Here is a 24,023-nt window from a genome sequence, read left to right on the forward strand (position 1 = left end):
CAAATCTAGCTTTATATGGGAAAACGTTAGGTAAATTTCTTGGTGAATAGGATGTGGAGAATGCTAAGATGGTATATGCCAACACATTCACACAAGGGTACCTTTCCAAACGTTATAAATTGGAACCTAGCTAATACTACAATATTGTTGCAAACTTCATAAAAACCCTAGCTATCCTGTAGTAGGTCGTCTTTTCTAGAGTCCCAAAGGAATATATCGTCCTGAATATAATTACCACCTTTTCAATTTCATACTGCAAGAGAATAAAAAGTGCATTATAAGATGGAAGAAATATCCCCATTACTTTTACATTTGTAACTAGAAAGAGAGTGAAAAAATATTCGTTGGTTCAAAACCTACTAAGAGTTTATCGGATCCATGATTTACCAGAACAAACTATGATGTCTCTCTCAGAAAGTACATTCTCTTTCTCTTCTCTCCGTCTGGTATTTTTTGTGCTTTCTAGTTTTCTTAATCTTAATGTTTATTGCTTTGTGCTTGAGGTGTGTAAACCTTTGGTTCCTTAATCGCTACGTACTCAATTCCAATGGGCTTAATTAGATGGTCTTTACTATCATATATATATATCCTCAAGGACGAGATATCAAAGCTCAGAGATCATCAATCGGAACGACGGAGTGCGTTCCAAAAATTCGAAAGCTCATCACCTCCCTTCAACCCTAAGACTTGTGATGAGAACACAAAAATACTGCTGATCATGATGAGCATGTAAACAAGGTTCATACATCACCATGCACAAGTTCTTTTTCATTTCTTTATTTATTAGTTTTCTCTAATATTCTTGTGTTGTTTGATAAATAAACCAGAACAACATATTTACTATTTGGCAATTTTAATGATTTTATACCAGGTGACCTTCCAATGTTCCGAATCGTCTAGTCATAAGGGAAATGAGACGATGCAATCATGCAAACAAAAGAAATGAAGCAAGAGACTTGAATTTTGAATCAGGCATAGCTCGTGCTTTCTGTATTACTACATGTAGCTTAACATTACCTTTTTACTTTGTTCTAATCAATATGTAATTCTGTATATTAGTTGAATATATATACTGTCAAGTTTTGTATTTCCCAGCTGCTTTGCCTTTCAATGATATTGTGTGAGAAGTAACTAAAAATAACAAAAAGCAACATTATTATTACAGAGTACATAATTAAACTATATGTAATCTCTTTTTTTTTTTTAAAGAATATACGATATATTTCATTCATGGAACGGGCAGATACAAAATTTAATACAAGAACATGACCCCTATAGAAACAAAAATCTGAAAACATAACATGATAATCCCAGGTGTTTCAAGAAACTTAAAGATACGAAGGATCCATAAAAGCCAACAAATTAATCTAGTACAAGATCATATATACACACACGCGCGCGCGCGCGAAAGCTCTCAAAACTAAGTAATATTTTCGTTAAGGAAATAAACTGGTGAGTGACGGTTGAAGAACCTTTGCTCCATGATTAATCTTTTCGAGCGTTGACGTGATTATATTAGGCGATGTTGTAAATCATATCGGAATTTGTTAAGTTTAAGGAGGAATAAAAGAAGGGAGGTAGGAGATGTCAACTAGCATAGTTAGCAACAACTTCAACAAAGTCTTCTTTTACATTATTTGAGTAACGGTTAATAACGACCAACGGTTTTTTCAAAGTACAATTCTTGCATCACTCCATGGGTGTACGGCTTTTAAAAAAAAATTTAATACACGTATCTTAAATGCTTTTTCCATAAATGAAAATCATTCTTATGGATCACATAATCATTTTTCTAGGGTTGGAAATGAAAATTTCCTCTATTTTATATATCTACCAATTAGAGGTGTGAATATTTTTTATGCACCCAATTAGCATGTAATTTAATTAATGCTAATAAGGAAATTGTTAGGTAAATTTGGGGCCAGAAGGATGTGGAAGCAATGCCAGAACGGTATGCCAAATGGTAGCATATTTGGTTTTAATGAATTTTGGTGAATATATAGAAGCCAAGTCGAATGAGAAGATAATGGGAAGAACCATAAAATGGTACTGCAAACAGCTAGCAGGTTAGGAGTACCGAGGATTACTCGTATACCTGTGTCCATGAAGCTGGATACGATGGGGTCGATAACAGCGTCTAATTAGTTTAACAATCATGACTTATTTTTTTATCATTTAGCTAATTGTTTCCTTTTTAAATGTTTTTCTTTTTATATAACAACATATTTAGATTAAGGAGTAGTTTTAAACTCGTCATTTACAAGATTTCTTTTCGCAGGTTTTCGCAGGTGGTATATGAAGATTTTCTTTTGCACTTTCAGAGGTGGTATGAAGTTAACTTAGTCCATCAGATTGGGGTTAAGGGACAAAACACGCGACATATTTTTTTATATTTGGGCTTGGTTTAAGTCTTTATCATGGAATTGAATATTCAATACTTGTCATTCTCTGAATCAATATTTCTTGTTCGGTATAAGGACAACACAATTAGATAATTATAATAAAACTGTCTAATTTATGGATATGAATTCGAATTCCAGCTTATGGTCTTATTTTCTCGTAAAAGTAATCTAGGAACTTAATATTTATTGGCCAATTATTGAAGACAAAATTGACGGTTTACTCTGAAATAAATTAAGGGATGTGATTTAAGTATTTTAATTCCTCACTCGAAGTTCCAGTCAAAAATAATTTTCAAATATTTATTGCAGAAGAAAAACTTATAAACATAAAATTCATATTCAAAGCCTATAAAATTTAAAAATTGTCATGAGACTAAGTCTTATTTTCTCATAAAATTCACTCTCTTGCTGCTGCTGCTGCTGCTACTACTACTTTTAGTTCTTCCTTTGGTTTGGTTCTTACCTTTTCTTAATGGTGAATCTCCATACCACAATACTGTTCCATCTTGATTCTTGCTGTTTGGTTTCTGCAATCACTTGAATTGCAATTTGCAAACGGCAAACTTACACTCTCCTCGCATTATTCCATTGCTAACACGCTGTTTGGATCGAACAATCCCAGCTCCAATGTTTCCCTTTTTCCGCTCGGCTATGTTAATGATGTAAGACGATGTCCAATTTAATTGGACCTTGTCTCGTCCTACATCATATACGACCTTCAAATTGCAAGACTAAAGATGCAGAGAAGGCGAAATGAGTTTTCTATCAAGCACAACTCAAGTAACAGCATTTGATGTCCAGGCATTTCTCCTCTGTTAGTTAATTTCATTTCTTACATTTACTTTGTGATCAACTTCTTGTTAATTGTTCTAAGTTCAACCCTGTCAATTTCTTGTATTTCTATACAACCGAAAAATATTGTGAATGTTTCACTAACCAGCAATTAGAGACAACTGCATAACAAATTCTGCGGTTATATATTAACAAGTTCAAGGGAATTAGCAATCAGAAGCATCCGGTAAGACTGCTTCCAACAAGCAACAAGTCATCTGCATCATACTGTAATATGAACATCAGATTCCAGAAGCATTAGAGAATTAAACAGCAATATAAAGACCAAGGCTTTTTCATATCAATCATCATCCATGAAAAGTAAAGGGTCGGACACGAGAAATTATCCCATCAGATACAAAAAGGGTAGTGCTATGGCCTCTATATCCGTCAGCTCCTACAATATATCTAAGGCTAAAACCATCAAAGAATGATGGCAACTAGACACACATTCTACTGTACTGTCTGAAAAAAGAGTTTTCAGAGTGATAACTCAACACTTTACTATGACCTTCAGCGAGACATGAAGCTTCAGACTAAAAAATGACGGTGCTCAGTCAGTGTAAAGTTACCACCAGAAGATGATTGAATGTTATGTGTCATCAGTAGATGATAAGCAATATCAACGGAAGATGATAGAGGTCACACTGAGGGTCAGATAGGTATCACTAGAAGGTGATATGTCTCGCGATCTAGGTATCACTAGAAGGTGATATGTCTCACGATGTAGGTATCACAAGAAGGCGATACACCTTCACCTGCTTGGGTCCTTGTCCAAACTCCTATGTGCTATGTTGGTAATGTTCCTTCATCAAAACAGATCAGCGCATTGACATCAGAGTTCGGACTTTTTGCTCCCTCTCAGCCTTCTTTGAGCTAGGCGTTCTCTTCAGCCTCTCAAGTTCTTTCCTGACCACTTTCTCCACCATGTCAATTGAGTTCATTAGTTTCTTCTGTGGTGTAAGAAATTCTCCTTCAGATGGCTGATTACTGACGTCCCTTAAAATTTGTTGAACTTTACCAACAGAAGGGGGCAGACAGTGCTTGGTCCGAACAGCTGAATACGGAGTCATAGGTACTCCATGATCAAATTGAGCACCTGACACAGGAAGAGACTGATCAAGGGCATTCTGGTCTTGTGGAACTTGACCCTCAGTGTTTTGGCCATCGCTCTCAATCAAGCGAGCTCTTCTACTTTCAATAGCCTAATCAAAAGTATACAAATTACACAAGTCAACCACCTATTAATTATATGCTAAAGATTCAAAAAAAATTAAGAGACTATTCAAGAACATCAATGAATATCATTAACAATTCCACGACGGACTCAGAGGCAGAATCCTGAGCTAAATATTCCAGTTGATAACCGCCATTAAAATAATTTGAAGTTGCAAATAAAAACATGGGAAACAGAGGCAACAGTATGCAAAAGTTTGAAGATTATAATTGAGCACCATTCAAAGACCAAGAGACACGATATAAGTGACAATTCATATCAAGTGTAAACAAGGAAAGAGACACGATATGGGAAAAAAACTATCAGGGTTGTCAAATGAGGTTTAAAATTTTGAACAGAAACAGTTGAAGTATGCAAGGAGATACCAATAGCGTTCATCAATTGCTATATGTTCAACTTCTTACTGCAACAAACAGATACTCATCAACTGCTATAGATTTAGAATCAAGCCCAGGCCAATAGACAATAAGATTTACTCAAACAATTGGAAGAAGTTAATCATAAACCATGAAGACCAAAACATAAAGATAAGTCAAATGAATTATATCCTCAATGCATAACAAAGGGTTAAGAAAGTGAGCATACCCTAACCACAGCAGTGATATCCTGGAGAGGGGATCTTGGGTACCAATAAGGCAACACGCTGTTACTAGCTCGGCCCCCTCTCTGGTGAGAACTCCCTCTGGGCGTATTCTCTCTGTCCACCGTTGACAACCTAAATGGGATCCGACCACGCCCAGTCACGGTTCTGGGAGTCCTCAAACTGCTCCTTGGGAGCCGTCCACCACCAAAAATTCCGGTAGCCCCAATCCCCAAGCCTGTTGGTCGTCTCACCGGAGGAGAAAAGGGTAGAATAGTCTGCTCTGGCGGATCAATATAGACTCTCCGGTTGCTGGCCAGCCTCTGAGCATAGGCTGCGGCCGGGTCAACTGGTCTTGACAATCGATCTCTCGCTTCAGGCATTTTCACGATTCAACTGAAACGGCAAAGTAGAAACTTAGATCCAGAATTTTCACATGAAGTTCAAAAAGAAAGAAGAGGGGAACTCTCACTTTCCCAGAAAACGGAACATTCTCTCGGGAAAATAAAAGAAAAGTATCGCAAGAAAACGCATAATTCCCCGACCCAGGAAACACTTGTATCACAATCCATAAATTTTTATCACAGGTCTTCTTTTCCCAGAAAATCCATAATAAAACGTAACAAGTTCCTGAGGATATTTCCACCAGTAGTGTGTTTAAAATCTGCACAAAGAATATAAGAGCTCTCACTTTCCTAGAAAAATATTCCATTTTCTCGGAAAATCAAGGGCAATCGTCTCAAGAAAACGCGAAATTAACCTAACCCAGACGACATTCTTATCAGAAATGATAAATCTAATAGCAACCCAGATGTGCGATTACAGGGTAATAATCGATCAGAGAGAAGAAACCAGTGATTTTACCTGGATGTAAACTAGGGTTTCGGGAGGTTTGCGTTTGGGAGCGTAGAGTGGGAGGTCTCTGATCTGAAAGTTGAAGAAGAAGAAGAAGAAGATTTGGCCCTGTGAGAGAGAGCGAATGGCAAATTTCAAACTGGAAAAATGGGCGGTAATATAAACCTACAAACAAAATCCCCAAAATTTTCACACGAGTTTGAAAACTTTCGCACGTGTTAGAAAAAATTTCAGTTCTTTTTTTATATTTTGCCCCAAATTTCCAAATATGTTGAAATTTCAAATTGTGTGAAGACCATCTCTAACCCTTTAATAGAACTTTGGGCTTTATACCATGGGTTGGAACTGGCCTTTCACTGGCCTACCTTGACCCTTGTTATTTTGAGGTCATATCTAGTATTCAAAGTTTGCCTCAATTTGGTACCGCTCTCGTAACCTGCACCTAAATAGTGCTTTACCCTTAGATTCCAGTCAACTGTTGCGCCCTTTCTTCTGTTCTTGCTTGCTCACTGGGAATGAAATGTACAGCATGGAATGATAGGTTTCTTTGTTAAGCAAGATACTATATATATATAGATAAACCTATAGATTCACACCCGATATCTTTCTAACTAAACGGAACCTCTTCTTGTGATGTGGAGACTGAGCAACATGTTCCGCTTAGGAGTCACAACCAGAGATCAAACAATACCCGAAAGAAACTTCAACAACGGGGGGGCGTGTCACTTTCAATTAATGTGTGATTCCAATCTTTTATCATCATAACTTATTTTGTTGGAACTCAAATTTTCTCCCAATAACTAAAAAGTGTGTCATGCCTGAATCTAACAAGGGTTCGCAGTGGTGGAGGAACTGGATCGGAAAAAAGAGGGCTTCTAGTTGTAAGATTGGCCACTGAGCAAGTCAAGGAAGTGGGCGATATGTAGAGGTTAGACCTTTTTGGGCTCGAGCTGCTATGCTTCACCAGGCAGCCATATATTAATTTGTTGAAAACAGCTCCTTTGCCTCGTATGGCAGCTTTCAATCCCATATTTAGTTTCGTGTGCGCATTTGCTTCAAAGAGTTTCAAAGTAACTGTTTTACGTCTTTAAGCACGAATCAAGATTGAGAAAATGAAGTTTTCCAATCATTGACTCAAACCCATTGGCATCGACTGAATTGGTACGAAAGTTGTAACATGAGAAAACCATAGAAAACAAAGAGGGCTAATGAGTATAAAGTGAGTGACAAGACTAGACTCAAAAGTGCTAAGTTGGCCGCTAGAGAGGAAGCCAAATCGGCCTTTTAAGCACAGCTAAGGTAGTATGCGTTGGAGAAAGCCAGGGCTCCGAAACCACAAGAATCCTTAGTTAGAATGGAATTCCAACTCAGCACTTTTCCTTTTGAGATTTTGTAGACCACCATTGTTTTCTTCCTTCATTTCATAGCTTTAGGAAGGAAGATTTACTTTTGGGTCGTTAATTTACTGGGTTAAAACTTATAATTTTTAACCCAAAAAATTTAGGTTTTAACTTAGGAACAGTTTTTCTCCTCCAACCCTTTTGGGTTAAATTTTTAGTCTGAGATTATTAAAGAATGAATTTAGGATTATTTTTTTCTTAAGGTAACTTAAAAAAAATGCATACTATCTTAATTTAATTTTATGAACATTTTAACAAAAAAATATTTAGATTCAAATAAATATTGAAAAATCATTAAACCAGCACCATGAAACTCATGGAACACTACGAAAGAATATGAAACTCATGAAACAATTTTTTTTTTAAATTTGGACCGTTACATTTTTTTTTTTTTACCGTTAGATTTGATCAAATTACATTTTAGCTGTTGGATTCATTAAATTTATAAATATAAAACTAAAAAAAATACACATATATGGTGGGCTAGCCCTACTAACCCAGGGGGTAACCCGGGCTAAATTTATCCCATAAATGAGTTTTAGGTTTTAACTCATATTTACCCCAAGGTTGGAACAAGTTGGGGTAAGTTTAGAATCTAACATTTGAGTTTTAATTCAAGGATTGGAGTAGGTCTAATGAGCAGCTTTTGTATTCTTGGTGCTTCCATGTCTCATTTTAAAATTTAGCACATTTTGAAAAATCTCTATTCACTATTCGTAATAATTCGTTATACATTGGAAAGTAATTAGAAAATTATTACAAACTCATTGCAACGTTAACTGCATTTCTAAGGCTCTGAAACCTCACTGTTGGTACGCATCGTTCTAATTGTTTTTGCTTTCAGGGCACAGAGGGGAGCCCTCGTTCTTGCCCAAATTCTGACTTTGGTACTCAAGGTCATCGTCCTTTGTCCGTATTTTGGTACTCATCTTTCTGATTGATTCTGTATTGGTTACGAGGAACACCTTTATCCGTAACTCTATAAATAGTTACATTGCGATCATGATTTTGTTCAGTGTTTCACTCACAATTGACGTAGACGATTTTCATATGTATATGAACTCTCTACTGAGTTGAGGAAACCACCAAGACACACCAAGAATTCCGAATTGACGTAGGCCGATGATTTTGGTTGCGTTGCAAACTGTTAGTGCTGTTAATTACTCTTCTGTAGTGATAACAGTAGCTTCAAGTGCAAGGTATGTTTCAATGATGTCGTATCATGTACTATGCTTCAAGCACACAGTTAATTAAGAACTGCAGCATATGGAAATGCATGAAAACAGAAAATATAAAACGTAAATACTCGAATTCTGCCCTTGAAAGCGACCAAAATACAAATTAAACTTTAATTCTGAGAAATTTTGTACAAAAACTCCTATATTCTAAATAGAAGAAACAGCTTTCCAATTCCAGATACAATTGGAGGCTTTTTTTCCCGGTAAATTAGGCTTGTAGGTACCTCATCTGTTCAATACAATCAAACACTGCCATATATAAACTACAATCTCTTCTCCTACAAAGTATATGCTTTGATGAAATGGACGGAGGAGCCCGAATGAAGCAATATTTCCCCGAAAAATAAATTGCAAAGAGAAAGTGAAGTTCAATGAAATTAGGTGGAGGAGAAGCAGCAGCCACCCTTCCTAGCACCATCCCCATCCGGGCCGGGAACAATAATTGTTGTTCCTTTTAGAAGCCCTGAATCTCCACTGTTTAGGTCACCAGCAGCAAGCGGCTTCTTGCTCATTATCCGGTATATCTCCATTAAGATCATCAAAAATGCGGTTTCCACGTTGGTGGCCTCAAGAGCAGATGTTTCCATAAAAAATAGGTTTTCTCTTTGAGCAAACTCCTGTGCATCCTCAATTGGCACTGCTCGAAGACTACCCAAGTCACATTTGTTGCCGATGAGCATTATAACAATGTTCTTATCAGCATGCCCCCTCAATTCCTCCAACCACCGTGCCATGTGATCAAACGATTGACGCTTAGTCATATCATAAACCAACATTGCTCCTACTGCTCCCCGGTAGTATGCGCTCGTGACTGCTCTGTACCTGAAGAGAGACTAAAGCGGATGAGTTTAGGAGTATGACATTGCATGCAAAATGGAAATCGCAAGGAAATATATAAACACAAACTATGCTTTCCAATATTGGAAAGCAGCACAGTATCAAAGAAACCGAAAAACAAAAGCGTCTAAGTTTTATTTATTTTTCTTATCCCTTTCATTGCAAAAGCAGCTTCAGCTATCATGAATTCCATAACTTTCACTGAATCATAAGGTATGTTGATCTTCATTTGCAGTTGTCATTTATCTTCCTTCATAGGAGATAAAGCAATAAATATGTTTCTACATCGAAATCCAGTCACACCTGATCGTAACAACAAATTGATCCTAGATAAGCAAACAACGATATATCACTCAGTGAGATCATTCCTATTTTTCATACCAGGCATTAGATCAAATCTTTACAAATCTGTGACCATCGAACACCATATTTTCTTGGTCAATCGTAATTTTGTTTAAGAAAATTTAAGGTTACAATTGAACGGAAAATCCGAAAGCAAACACTATTGGATCCTTATTATATTCCTTTATTGTTACCATCCATTTAACAAGCATGCATACAGTATGATCTATAAACAACAATCACATTACAGTTTTTCCATCATCATCATCATCATCATCATCTATAGTAAAATAAAAAGTAAGATCTTGTGATTGTAACAAAAGAAATGATCGTTAAGGCAAGCAATGTCGCACCTTTCTTGGCCAGCCGTGTCCCAAATTTGCGCCTTGACGGTCTTGTGATCGAGAACAAGGGTTTTCGTCTGAAATTCGACACCGATAGTGGCTTTTGAGTCCACACTGAATTCATTCCTAGCAAACCGCGCGAGCAGCTGTGTTTTCCCCACCGCCGAGTCTCCAATCAACACCACTTTGAACACATAATCTATCTTCTGATTGTAATCTCCGTATAAATTCGACATCCTCGCCGCGACCGGACCCCAAACCGATTGATTCTCAACCCCACAATCTGGAACATAAAATACCAAAATTACATGAAATAATGATGGTAAACTTCTCAGATCAATCATGTGGGTACATTTTATTAGATCGACTAGAAGATGAAAAGCTTGTGCTGCCTGCAGCGGCCGGGGTTGGGGTGGGTTCGGAAAATTAGAGAAAGAGAGGGGGAGAGAATGGGAATTGTGGTAAAATTAGGGTTTGAGAGGAAGAGGAGTCTGTTGGAGAAAGAGAGGGAACGAGGAGTTAGAGGCGGGGAAACCTTCGGCTAGTGCGGGTCCCATTAACGGTTTTTCAAGTTCACTGCGAAAACAGTTTTTTTGGTGTACTTTCTGGTACATTAGTTTTGGTACACATGGTGGGATCCCGATCCTTAGTTCGGGAGACTTTTGTCTGTCAACATAATTCTTGGAGTGGTTTTTTTGGTAGGACGGGAGACTATACAATTCGATCACTAAATGATTTTATATTTTATTAAATTTGTACATAAATGATCTTTACATAAAATATTATAATATGAACGGTTGCAATCATAAATACAAATATTTATGAGTCAAAAAGCCTTCCTATAACGGATATGGTCCGTGCTCTACAAATTACAAGTTTGGCGACCTATGTAGTATGTTCTACGAGTGAAACTTCTCAAAACTATGATCACCCTTGGTATCTATTGAATTGGATAACAAATCGATAATGTATATCAACATTATAAATGATAGAACTTTAAAAAAATTTAAGTGATAATTTGTTGTGAAGTGATAAGTTTCTTTCGTAACCAATATTCAACATTCTACGTTCAGTTGGATAAAAATTCAAAAACCAATCTTCCTTGAACATAAGTTGAATATAACGAATTATATATACAATTCTAAGCATCAAACCAGCCCTAAAAATGGAGGGCATTGAACATAGGTTGAATATAACGAATTAAGTTGTGGCTGGATTATTAAAAAAAAGAAAAGAAAAGGGAAACCTAGCTACACAGAAACGTTACTGTTTGTCTTCCAAATAAGGACAAGCAAACTCTTCCAATCTGATAGTCCATTACAAAACAGGATAAGGCTCAGTGGCAAATGACAAAACAAGTCTGTAACCAAAAGAGAGACAAACAATGCCATTAAAGCATTTCATATTATAATTGAGGTTGGCATCAATAATTTAGTCAATTATTTCTAAGATTGTCATAACTCTTTACTTGGTTTCTGTCAATAAAAATTAATAAAATCGATTTCTAAGTTTATCCACCATAAATCATTTTGATAATTTCATAAAGAATCTGTCAATATCCTTACATAAAATGACATGCAAACAAAAAAAATGAAATTAAGGGAGTACATTATTAGAACATCTCCTGTACGTTTTTTTTATGTTTATTTCATATATTGTGTACTGGGAACTCAAGCTGCTTGTTTAGGACACAAGACCTGGTCCCCTCCACGTTTGTGGTGGAAAATCTAGCAACCTTCTACATCACACCCCATCAAAAACTACATTACCTAATAGCTCCCTCTACTTGTTTTTTCCCTCTTTTGTTGCTGTAGTTTATACTTGTTCTTCACTGCATACAGGAAAATATTTTATGTGGTTTCAACCCACTTCCCCCATCACTTTCCTGATTTCCTGTACAGAAAAGAACGTCAAACGGTCCGATTCGAAACCTGCTTCTGCATGTTTAAACACTTGCAGTTTGCTCGAACATCGCTAAGTGTCTGCAAAACAATAAACTTTTGTGAGTAACAACTGATGATGCTTGTCCCCAGTGCAATGTTTGTTGATTTAATTTGTTTGATACCTTGAACTGTTTCTGAAGATCCTTAATATAATCAACCGCCAAATCTAGCATGTCTGCCGTGTTGGTTTGCTGCCAAGAATTTAAAGAATATAAAGAGTTTCCGAACACAATTATGTGACAATAAATCTGAGGCTAATTAAAATGCTTATGTGAAATTCTACCTTGTCCATGTTCGGGACAAGTTCTTGTAGTTTCCTCATTCGTTCACTGATCCGTGTTCTTCTCACCTGTAAATAAACTACGCCTTAGCGTCATCTATGTTCGAGCAAAAGACTAAAAGGAAAAAACAACAATGAAGTTGCATGGTGGATGTACTAATTATAGGATATAGAAAAATATTTACTCTTTCGGCAATGCTTCGAGGATGAGTGGCACAACCTCGCTTTGCTCTAACTTTGCAAGGTACAGAATCTTGAAGTTGCAAGAACTTTTCCATGGCCATTTCTGCTGAAGTTTTTGGTAAACTCAGGTGATGGGATAATACATGAATCCGGTTTTCAAGCTCTCCGCTCTAACCATGAAGTTTATTCAGAATGGGTTAAATATGCAACAAAAATTTGAGGCAATTCAACCACATACACCATAAGGACGTACCTGATCAACAGAAAATAATTTCCCATCATGATCTTGGTCACTTTTCATGCCACCTAAATTCTCTGGAAAATTTGATGAGTCGTTCCAATTTCCGATTGGGAAACCTGTAACATAAAACCGAGTATATCAACACTGCAATCTCCATTAGTATGATGCAGTGTAACTTTTTAACGGTGGCATCTGCAATTTACTGAAAGATTCTAATCCTAATCTATCAGCAATTAATCCGGATTCCGGATCAATTTCCTAAGTAAGAAAACACAGTATCAATTCGTTCTTTCCGAAATATATTATACTTGTTGATAGTTGATGCTCTTGACAACTAAATGTACGAAGTTAGAAATCGAACATCTCACAGATTATCATCTAAATTTTCTATACCAACCATATCCTACACAACCACAGAGGAAAACCAATGTATCCAGAACACATTTGTTTGACTGCCGAAACTCAAATCTCCCACCTTCCTCATTGAAAGTAGCCTATAAATAGTACAGGCTTAATGTAGAGGCTCGGGATCCTATTATACAACTATCTATAGAGAGAGACGAACTCATTCTCTTTTTGTTAACTCCTAACAAATTGCAAATGAGCTTCTCAAATCAACGTATCTCTTATCTACGACCAAAAAACGAAAGAAAAATCTTCAAGCTAACATACTCGAATATCGAATCTACGATGCAAACAACAGGAAACATATACAATGACATGGTGAAAAATAAATAAATAAATGATTACAGATATTAAAAAAAACTAAACAAATGATAATCTAAGTTCAAATCTCCGTCCTCGTAGTTATTAGATTAGATTAGAATATCGTTCCCGTTAGAAAAGCCATAAGCTAATGAAAGAGAGGAGAAAACACAATACCGTTTTGAACAGAGGTGTTGGAGAAAAGGCCGGCTGGGGAGCTACTTTGTCTGACAAGATTTGAAGTTGAATGAAGTGACTTGTTGGCCGCAGTGTGATGATGCTCCATTGCACCCGAACCCGCCAACCCATATCCGCCATTAAACGAGCTCTGCCTCGGATAATGAGGTGGCAGCATCCCTGAATACCCTCCCTGTGAACTCACCCGGCTCGCCGGCACAGCCGCCTTCGTCACCGTCACCACGGATTTATCGTCTAATTCTTGAAAACTCGACGGCCAAGAATCCGAGTCGTTGGTATGGCTGTAATTCGCGAATCTGGAGAACAATCTCTCGGACTCCAAAGAACCCTCAACTGGGTTTTTACTGTGAAGGCCCGAATCGCCGCCGTCGGCCAAATTGGCGAGGAGGGAGCTCGGGGCGGAGCGAAATCTGAGCATCCCAGAATTGGGTTGGTGGGTATTTGAATCCATGAATGGCGGTGCACTGCTTGCTACTGTAGGGTATTTGAATTAATGGGCTCGTGGTAGAATTTGATGCTGGCGGACCATTATACATACGCTGCAGCTCTCAGTGCTAACGTAGCTTTTCGGGAAAATTCTGGGAATTTCTTCTTTTTTTCTTTCACTTTCTCAGAGAAAATTTTAAGCTTGGTTTTTAAGCAGAGTGGGATAAGATCTTGTGGAAGAAGCAACCGGAAGTGAAAAAGCCAAGCTTGACCAAAGCGTAAGCCCAGAGAGACAGAGAAGAGCAAGCTTAGCTGGAAGTAGAAGATAAACAGGGACCCCGTAATTAAACGGACCCTTGAGGTCTGTGTGCAATGGAAGTAGAGAGAGAAAAATGCAGACTTGCAGAAGCTGTAGAGAGAGATTGACTGCGAGCCTCAGATTAGCTTCAAGGAAGATCTTGAGCTGATGAGAGAGAGAGAGAGATGTTGCTTGGTGCATGTGGTTTACGAGTTGGGGTGCGGCCAATGGAAAAGTACAGAGAGCTATCAATATCTGGTGTCCCCAAGTCTCACCGCCTAACTTTCTTCTTTTGTGCTTCTTTTGCTAAACTGCCCATTTACTACTTCCTTTTACGCCTGCGTATCTTCTAGGGTTGTTTTTTGTTTTTTGTTTTTGTTTGATTTATTTTTTTTATTTTTTTTAACAAACAATATTATCTTCATTAAAGATGTATAAGAGTGAATCAAACCTTACAATGCGCTAACAATAATATGGTTCAAATTCGTTGGTGAGAATCAATATAAAATCTCTCACTTACAAGTGAAGATAAATATCACAAACCGTAATACTAAGTAACCTTATAATTTTCATTTTGAATAAGCAATATAATTTTTTAACAATGATTTTTCTCGATGCACATTTTTATTTATGGTCTTTAGTTCATATCGAATCAAGTAAAAAATATTTATATATTAAAGACAAAAATAAATGGGATTATGCAAAATGAGAGAAAGAGTGCTCAATTAATTTATCTTCAAATAAACATACATAGGTTCACAATATTTATTTTTATAAGTTCGATACTTAATTATAGCTAGCACATGATGGTTTGTAGTTTTATTATAAGGCGAGTAAACCAATTGAAAAAATATCTAAGAGAATATCCTTTCACTTACTTATTCATCTACAAAAAAAGACTTGTTTATATATCTGACTATGTACAGTTTCATCTTTTTAAAACTCAATTAATGATGTTATAATTTACAAGAGAAAAAAAAAATCATGTGTCACAAGATAGTTAAGCTTTTTCATATGCTTGATCGACCACATATTCTTCCATGAGAAATGCTAAAATCAGTCATGGGCATGCTTGGCTAATATAGCAATTAAGAAAAATAATTGGAGAATGGTAACAGTCTTCTTATGTGAACCTTCTCCTTCTCATCTCTTATTGTTGAACAATGATTGAAATTATCTATTTCCAAAGGAACACATTAAAGACATCTCTACCGAAAATTAACTAAATTCAAAATTAGTTAGTAATCTAATGGTCATCCATCAAATAAATGAACAATATTTTTCAATTAATCACTAAAACTATAACGACGTTAATTAAATGATTAATTTTTTTTTTAAGGACCAACTGGTGGCTTCGCTACGATAGTCCACCCTCTGGGGCCGGGATGACTTATGGAGCCATTTTAGCCTTCCCTAGCCACTATTTTGTGATTCACCAATGCTAAGAATCGAACACAGGACGTGTCATGTGGAATACAGACCTGTAATTCATCCCCAACAACTAGATCATCTTGTGATAGTTGATTAAATAATTTTTTTAACTCAATAAATTTATTGCAAGATAAATCTCTAAATGATTGCTTGAATATAAACAGTTGTGATCACTGAGCAACGTTGCAAGAACATAAAAAAGGGAGTGATAGGTTGTTAGTTTATTTTTTGTATTTTTTTGTCAATTTAGGTTGTTAGTTTGTGAGGTAAGGCCGGGACCAAGATCCTCTCCTGAGCTAAGGATGAGGATCCTTCTCATCAAGAGGTGTGGGTTGTTGGATAAAAATTCAACGGCTACAATTATTATAACTTTACAGAAATCCTTTGTTTATAGCTGTTAGATTTTCATCCAACGGTCTACACCCCTTGATGACGAGGATCCTCATCCTTAGCTCAGGAGAGGATCCTGGTCCGTAAGGCCGCCTGGGAGAGATGGGATTGGCATTTGGCACGGATAAAGGGGCATAACTGTGACGTCAACATTAGTCCCATCCCGTGAGCACCAAATTCCGCGCTGCATCTGATTCCTGTCGTCGTTTTCAGTTTTGGCTTTGGCTTTGGCTTGGCTTTTGCCTCTAAAATTGCAGGCGCCGCCTTTCCCCAGAAACCTCTGTTGTCTGGTAAATGCACGCTCTCTCTTTCTTTTGTATTTCTTCGTTTATATCTTCTTGTTTGCTTAAAATATAATATAATGATTCTAGATCTTGATGCTCATAATTTGGAATATTTTCAATTTGTCCATTATAATACATCTATTTTCTTAGTACATCACTTATTAACGATTTTTTTTAACATACGATATTATCTACACTAAGAGAAAGAGAGAGGGGTGAACTTAGCTCCAATATGGTTCAAATTCGTCTTTGGTGAGAATCGAACATAAGACCTCTCATTTACAAGTGAATAGAAATATCACTAAACCATAGAACTAAGTGGCATTAACAATTAGATATACTATAATAACATCTAATTGCAATATATGATCGTCAATGAATGACTGTATTAAGTACATGAATGTTTTTTTTATTTTTTTGGGTAATATTAAGTACATGAATGTTGTGTAGTTGTTTTAAAATTAGATAGAGATTTCAAACTTGATCTACGTGAAATCAATGACTCATGTGAATACTAAAATGGTAACTAGTTGCGAGTTCAATACAGTAATGCCTAATTAAGAATAGCCAATTTGTGGTGGCTTAGCTTTGTTATATATGACTTAGCTCTTATGTTATAGATATCTTGTTTCTTGTTAAAAAAAAAAAAAGTCGGAATTTATTCTTGACGACATAAGCATAAACTACTCTTGGTATGAATTTGCTTATATTCTTTCTATTTTTGTGAATTTTTAGTTATTCCTAGATGACGACATAAGCATAAACTACTCTTAGTATGAATTTTACTTATATTCTTTCTATTTTTGTGAATTTTTAGTTATTCCTAGATTGTTAATTGCTAGATGACGAGATAAGCATAAACTAATCTTAGTATGTAAAACTATTGTGCTTGAAGTGACCTTCTCCAAAGTAGGATGTTATCAAGAGTTTACGTATGAAAGCACTTAAAACTTCACTTAAACTGCTATATAGGAAAAGCATATGCTCTGCTAAAAATCACTAGATAATGATAGAGAGAGGGAAAATCTTGGGGTTATGAGTTAGACCACACAATAAGTTAAGTTTAATTAAGGGATACTTTGGATGCGGTCCCTTATCCTTAACATTCTTTGACTAAAACCTTAATGATATTCAAAGTTTGATCAAAGTCCCTTGACTTTGTACACCTCATTATATTACAATTAATATTTATAGTTTTATAGTTTTGACATTAATTATTTGATATTTTATGAGATTTATAATCCCTAATTATAATACTATTAGAAACGTTTACAATAAAAAAATTCAAGCATTTTGATTGAATAAATGGATAAAAACTATGTAAAAATAAGAAATAATAAATGGCAAAAGAATGTATCCATAGTGTTAAAAAATTGGTACATTTCACATATAACAAAGTGGTACATTAATAAAGAAGAATGGGTAAATTATAAATAAATTAGGGTACAGATAAAAGATTAAAAAATTATGAGTACAAATGAATTTTTTAAAAATATAGGCGCTAAAAGAAATTAATATATGGGTACAAAATAAATCTAAAAAGAAAATACTACAAATTAAAAAAAAATGTTGCAAATTAAAAGTGGGTACAAACTAAAAATATAAATATATGATACAAAGTTTAGGCATAAAACATAAATATACCATATGTAATTTTTCTATCATTGATTAAATATACAATGTCACATAACAGTATACACAAACACAAATAAAAATTTAAAAAATATGGGCACAAAAAGAAACTAATATATGGGTACAAATTAAAAATAGGTACAAACTAAAAATAAAAATATATGATAAAAAATTTAGCCATAAATATAAATATACTAATTGTAACATTTTTAACACTAAAGGAATATATTTAAAAATAAAAATATTTTATTATTCAAATAATTAATGATGTTATTAATATCCAAGGACCTTGATCAAAAATTGATAATGAATATGATTTTAATCAATGGAGTAGTAAAAATAAGAATGTGAACCTAATTTCTCCTTTAATTAATTGTAACAAATTCGTCGTCTATGAGTCAAATCAAGATATCTCACTTACAAATGAAAATAAATACCAATAAAATGTAGATTAGCACAAGAATATTATCATGTCATATGTATGGTATTTTAATTATTGATTAAGCAAGAATTATTGTAAAAATAAAAGGCAATCGAGATGGATACTATATGTAAAATCGAATATGTGCTTAGAAAAGTGACTAACCACCTAGAATTGCAAGCAACATTACATATATTATTCCACCAATGATGTAATGAATATATGAAAGTAACATTTTCAAATTTTAGGTAGTGCAGATATAAGTATCAAATTCTTTATAAATGAGTCATCAATTTTTAGGTAATTCGGATATAGGTATTGAATTCTGTATTTTTTTAATAAAAGAGTAGTCTACTACAAATCTACTTGTTATTCTGTGTACTTCCTCTTTTGAAGAATTTTTAACTCTAAATATTATTCTTTCAATGATATTATTATGTGTTATGATAAGAATGAACGATGTAGCTATATTTTATAGACTTTGGGTGTGATGACATTCATATTATTCGCGTAATGTTACTACATCTTATGATTTGAATGAATGACATGGTTATATTCTATAGACGTAGAGTATAATGATTATCCTATCATTTAAATATTGCTACATCTTATGATTTGAATGAATGACATGGTTATATTCTATAGACCTAGAGTATAAATGTAACATCCCACATCGTCAGAGAGTGGATCCTGTAAGTCTTATATGTATATTCTCATTTCTACCTAGCACGAGGCATTTTGGGAACTCACTGGCTTCGGGTTCCATTGGAACTCCGAAGTTAAGCGAGTTCACGCAAAAGCAATCCCATGATGGATGATCCACCGGGAAGTTCTCGTGTGAGTTCCTAGAAACAAAACCGTGAGTGCATGGTCGGGGCCCAAAGTGGATAATATCGTGTTATGGTGAAGTTGAGCCCGGAATGTGGTGGAGACCCGGGTCGGGATGTGACAATAATGATTATCCTATCATTTACTACATGTAATGTTATACGTTTTGAAATCCTCTCTTTAAAGTTTAAACGGTATGTTATCGGTCAAATCTCATCAATCACTTGTTTTGATCTTATGTTTGATCATTCTGAACCAAAATCAAATTTTATGTTTGATCATTGTGAACTAAAATCAAATTTTTGAGTAGAATAGTCATGTAACTCTCTATAGTTATATACACGTTTATATATAATATATAAAAGATTATTTGTAGGTGGGGATGAACCAAATTCTTATTGATTTTAATATGAATGAACAATAGAGCTATATTTTATAGTCTTAGAAGTATAATATTAACAAGTAGATGCATATCTTATTACAAAACTGGATTTGGAACGCCACAGACCCATCATTATGAAAAATTACACAATTTTTTCTCGTAAATTTCCAATATACAAAGTAAGTTTCATGCTCCAGGCGACGTAATTATATGCTATAACGTGAATGAACTATATATAATTGATAAAAAAAATTAAAAAAAGTTGAGGTTCTACTATAAAATTAATTGGCAACATGAGAAGTAACCCAATTATAAACACATGCAAGGTCCCCCTTTTCCCTAATGTGGGATTCACTCTCAATGCCCCCCTCACATGTGACGAATTTTCAAGCTAGCACATAGACAACACAAATTGTGTAATGCACGTGTGCAGCTAGGGTTCACACATGAGACAATCTGGTCATATACTATGAAGAAAGTTGAGGCTCCAATATTAAACCAATTGTCAATATAGGAGTTGCTTAATTACCTAGAAACACATGTAAGGTTATCTCCAACCGAAGGTCTAGAGGGCCAGAAGACTAAAAATAGCTCGAAAACCGTCTCCAATCGAGGGCCAGGCCAAATGGCTCGTGGGCTTCACTAGACAAAAAATAGTCAAAGGGCCAACCGGTTAGCCCAAAGCAACCATCCAGAATTCAAATTGTAACGGCTAGCTAGCTGACGTCAGCTAGCCATTAATTTTTTTTTATACTTTTTTTTTTACAAAATTTTTAAATTTTTTTTCCTATAACTTCCTAAGCCATTAAAAAACGTTAAATTAAATTAAGTAACATGAAACAATATTAAATAACATTAAATTTAATTTGTAGTTTTTAAATTTAAGTTGTTGTAGTTTTTAAATTTAAATAATAAATTATGTTTGGCTCTATGACCATTTAGCCCTCGGTTGGAGACGGTTTTTTGTGATAGGGCTAAAACGAGTCATATAGCCCTTTGGCCCTCGGTTGGAAATAATAAGAAATATAGCACTGCACTGTTCATTAAAATATTAATTTCTTAGAGAGGCATAAGGCTAAAATGAACCATCTGCCCTCATTCGGTTAGAGATGGTCTAAGGTCCTCCTTTCCTCAATGAGAAGTCAACAATTAATACTTCATGGAGTTAAGACTAATGAATAAATGTCTTACGGTAACTGATTCATAACACTACATGTTATAACATTAGTTCATTCATAAGATCATGCGGTAGTCACATCGAAACTTGCTTCACTTTGTGCTGGTAAAATTCCAATGTACAGAGTAACTTTCTTATTTTTTTTTTATTAAACAAATAAAATCTAAGGAAAATTAATGAAAATATCTTGAAAACTTTGAGTTTTAATCAAAATGATAAAAATGTGTTGTAAGTGAATAGTACCAAGAGTGAATTTTTAGAATAAAAATATCATTTTCGTTAAAAGTGAACAGTAACAAAAATGTTATGTTAAAACTCCCTAAAGCCTATCTAAAAAAGGAATTAAAACTAAGATAAGTAGAAGAATCTAGATCATATGCTATGAAGGACCACAATTTCATGGATGGAATCAAGATCATAGATTTACCAAACGTAACTTATTAAAGTTGAATTAAGCCATCAAACTTTTTGTGAATTTATTTGTGGTCCCCCTTCTCATTGTCTCGTGGTACCTGTGATATAAAATCATTATAAAAGTATAGAAAGTAAGCCTAGAAAATAAAAAGGTCAATTAAAAAATGATAAATGATAGTGAGAGGTGCAAGCCGTTGCCTCGAGGGAGCCAAAGGTTAAATGTTTGTGTGGTGGGCAACAAGGCCACGTGAGGCAGCATTTGCCTGCCTATTCCTTCGTAATTTTTTAGCACACAGCAAAAACACCCGGATCCAGGATTTAAACTCTTGAGAGTCGGTGTTAAATACAAGTTTTTTTAAGATAAAAATAGAACGCGAAACGTGAAAAAAAATCAGTTTATTTATTTGATGGGCTTGTTATGTACTTATCAATAAATATAGGTATTTCGAGGCAATCTGATGAGTGATATAAATAGAACTTACTGAGTGTTGCCAACGTAACATGTTGAAATATGTTTAACATGTATTACATCAAATATTTGGTACACAAAAGAAACACATACCAAATATTCAGAAGGTCCTCAAAGACTTTTACATGTATATTTTCCAAACTCGAGTGATTATGTAACCATGGTCCCTACTTCTATCCGTCCTTAGATACATCTTGTGTTATATACTTGCATGAAAACTTACTTGACTCTTTAATTTTCTATGCGTTCAATTTAAAATATTAGAAAATTTTTTGAAAAAATTCTTTAAAATCCGTAATTAAATATTCATAAATCACGAATCAAATCAATTAAGTGGCATCAGTTGATCCGGTTCTCTTTCTTACTTGATCTTATAATATATATTGTATTTGCTCAGTTTTTTGGATAGCTAAAAAAAATCTATAAAGAAACACCCCACCGCATAGAAACAGCCAATATCTTAGGGAGTAGGAATCTCTTTCCTTTTTTTTTTTTTTTCTTTTTTCCTCATCTTCTCTCCTCTCTTATTTGAAGGGTCACGGTTAAACCACGTTAATATTTTATATTAATTTTTTTTTTATAAAAAGAAAATGACAAAATAGAGAATGTGAAAAAAGAAGATAGAAATTGATGAAAAAAAGAGGTGAGAAAATCATAAACTATATCTTAAAAAGGGCTTTTAATTTAGGCAGAGTTTGCATATGTGGTTGCTGGAAAATCACTTTTTTCTGTTTCTGCTTCTGGGAGGAGAGAATGGTGTGGTGGGGACCCAAAAGAGGCATGAACAGTAGAGATTAAAATCACTAAAAACCCCACTTTGATTCAGTGATTCCCAAATCTTGTTGAGGATACATACACATATAAAGCAACTTCTATTTAGGGAATCCAAAATATTTGGTGACATCCTCAGATTCTATGCTACCTCCACTTTTGGCAATCTTTAGCTATCATTGCCAATCATATAAATAAATTAAAATGTATAGTAGTATTCATTCACTTGTAAGTAAGAGTTATTAAGTTCGATTCTCGTCAAATGAGAATTTAAACTACATTATTGCTAGCTCATTGTGAGGCTTAACCCACTCACCCTACCCTTTTAGTGTAGATAATATCGTTTGTTAAAAATAAAAATGTAAGTCTCAAGTTCAACCCACACAAATGTGAGGATAATATATATATTTACAGGGCGTTTGGTGTCAAGTTGTGGAACAATATATTTGTGAGTGAGTTAATGCCTTGTTGCACAAGAGAAATAATTTTCACACATTTCTTTCTCCTCATGCATGTTTTTGTTTTATTCCTATGCATTACTTTTCTTGGCAAGAAAAAAATGGATGTGTGTAAATTATTTTCTTGTGAGATTTGAATATTTTAGACTAAACACCTATCCTTTTAGATATTTGATTAAACACTTTTCCTCCAAAATTATAGGAGTTATCACTATCCTACCTGAATTCTTCACGTTCGAAACTAAAAATGCACATATATTCTTTTGGATTGAAATAAACTATCTGGAATCTAGCTCTTTTGATTTCCTTTCTAAAGATAATTTGCCTATATTTTTTTCAACTTGTTTTGACTAAACATTTGATCTTTTACAAAATTTGATTAAGATGGTTTAATCAATTGCTAACTCGGCATTTTTCTATTTATTTAATATATATCCACTTTAGCTAACTAACAACTAATTTTCTACTATCTAGGAGATTTAAATTGGTGACTTTATTAAAAATATTAATTTAACTAATTCTTAGAGTAACTTTGTAGTTTATGTTATTATATTTAATTAGTCTCTTTCTAAATTTTTTTTAAGAAGAATCTATAGTTTTATTGAAAGATCAAATAGAACAAAAGTCTTGGTTGAGCACATCCTAAATAGAATCTAGGGGTTCCTCAAACCAAACAATTGAGTCACTACGAGATAAACTTAGCTTGGTAAGGCGATTCGACACACCATTACAATTCCAGAGAATATAAAAAATCATACACCCGGGAAACTTCACCAATAGTTCCTTAATATCAGCAACAATGAAGTCGAGAATGAAAAGATCCACCAAACCTCCAGCACACGCAGCCACATCTTCCAGTGAGTCCATTTCCACCTGCAGATGAAAACAGCCCACTTTGCTTGCGAGCTTCAACCCTTCACGGATTGCCAATAGCTCCACTTGCTTGATAGACATGCATCATTGAAACCTTCATGCACTAGCAACCTTAAATACTCCATCCCCGCCTCGAATCACACCACCAGCACC

At 34.8% G+C, this 24,023-nt stretch overlaps 3 protein-coding genes across 4 annotated transcripts; all 3 read right to left on the reverse strand.

Moving 5' to 3' along the window:
- Positions 1-3,512: 3,512 nt before the first annotated feature.
- LOC126598879 (protein POLYCHOME-like) lies at positions 3,513-6,061 on the reverse strand. Of its 2 annotated transcripts, XM_050265258.1 has the most exons (4): positions 5,915-6,046; positions 5,523-5,714; positions 5,056-5,446; positions 3,513-4,438 (listed from the first exon to the last, which is right to left on the reverse strand). In XM_050265258.1, exons 3-4 carry the CDS (start codon positions 5,431-5,433, stop codon positions 4,055-4,057), a joined length of 762 nt encoding a protein of 253 aa, XP_050121215.1. In that variant the 5' UTR covers positions 5,434-5,446; positions 5,523-5,714; positions 5,915-6,046; the 3' UTR covers positions 3,513-4,054. The 2 variants fall into 2 exon arrangements, with proteins under 2 accessions (XP_050121215.1, XP_050121214.1); XM_050265257.1 differs by lacking the exon at positions 5,523-5,714 and having other exon boundaries at positions 5,915-6,061.
- A 2,575-nt stretch (positions 6,062-8,636) lies between these two features.
- LOC126600175 (ras-related protein RABA4d-like) lies at positions 8,637-10,601 on the reverse strand. Its single transcript, XM_050266732.1, has 2 exons — positions 10,076-10,601; positions 8,637-9,365 (listed from the first exon to the last, which is right to left on the reverse strand). Exons 1-2 carry the CDS (start codon positions 10,408-10,410, stop codon positions 8,921-8,923), a joined length of 780 nt encoding a protein of 259 aa, XP_050122689.1. The 5' UTR covers positions 10,411-10,601; the 3' UTR covers positions 8,637-8,920.
- Positions 10,602-11,575: 974 nt separating this feature from the next.
- Positions 11,576-14,650, reverse strand: LOC126598562 (transcription factor bHLH130-like). Its single transcript, XM_050264928.1, has 6 exons — positions 13,596-14,650; positions 12,726-12,829; positions 12,475-12,642; positions 12,293-12,358; positions 12,132-12,200; positions 11,576-12,048 (listed from the first exon to the last, which is right to left on the reverse strand). Exons 1-6 carry the CDS (start codon positions 14,065-14,067, stop codon positions 11,977-11,979), a joined length of 951 nt encoding a protein of 316 aa, XP_050120885.1. The 5' UTR covers positions 14,068-14,650; the 3' UTR covers positions 11,576-11,976.
- Between the last annotated feature and the right edge of the window lie 9,373 nt (positions 14,651-24,023).

Source organism: Malus sylvestris, chromosome 14, assembly GCF_916048215.2.
Source record: "Malus sylvestris chromosome 14, drMalSylv7.2, whole genome shotgun sequence".
Classification (NCBI taxonomy): domain Eukaryota; kingdom Viridiplantae; phylum Streptophyta; class Magnoliopsida; order Rosales; family Rosaceae; genus Malus; species Malus sylvestris.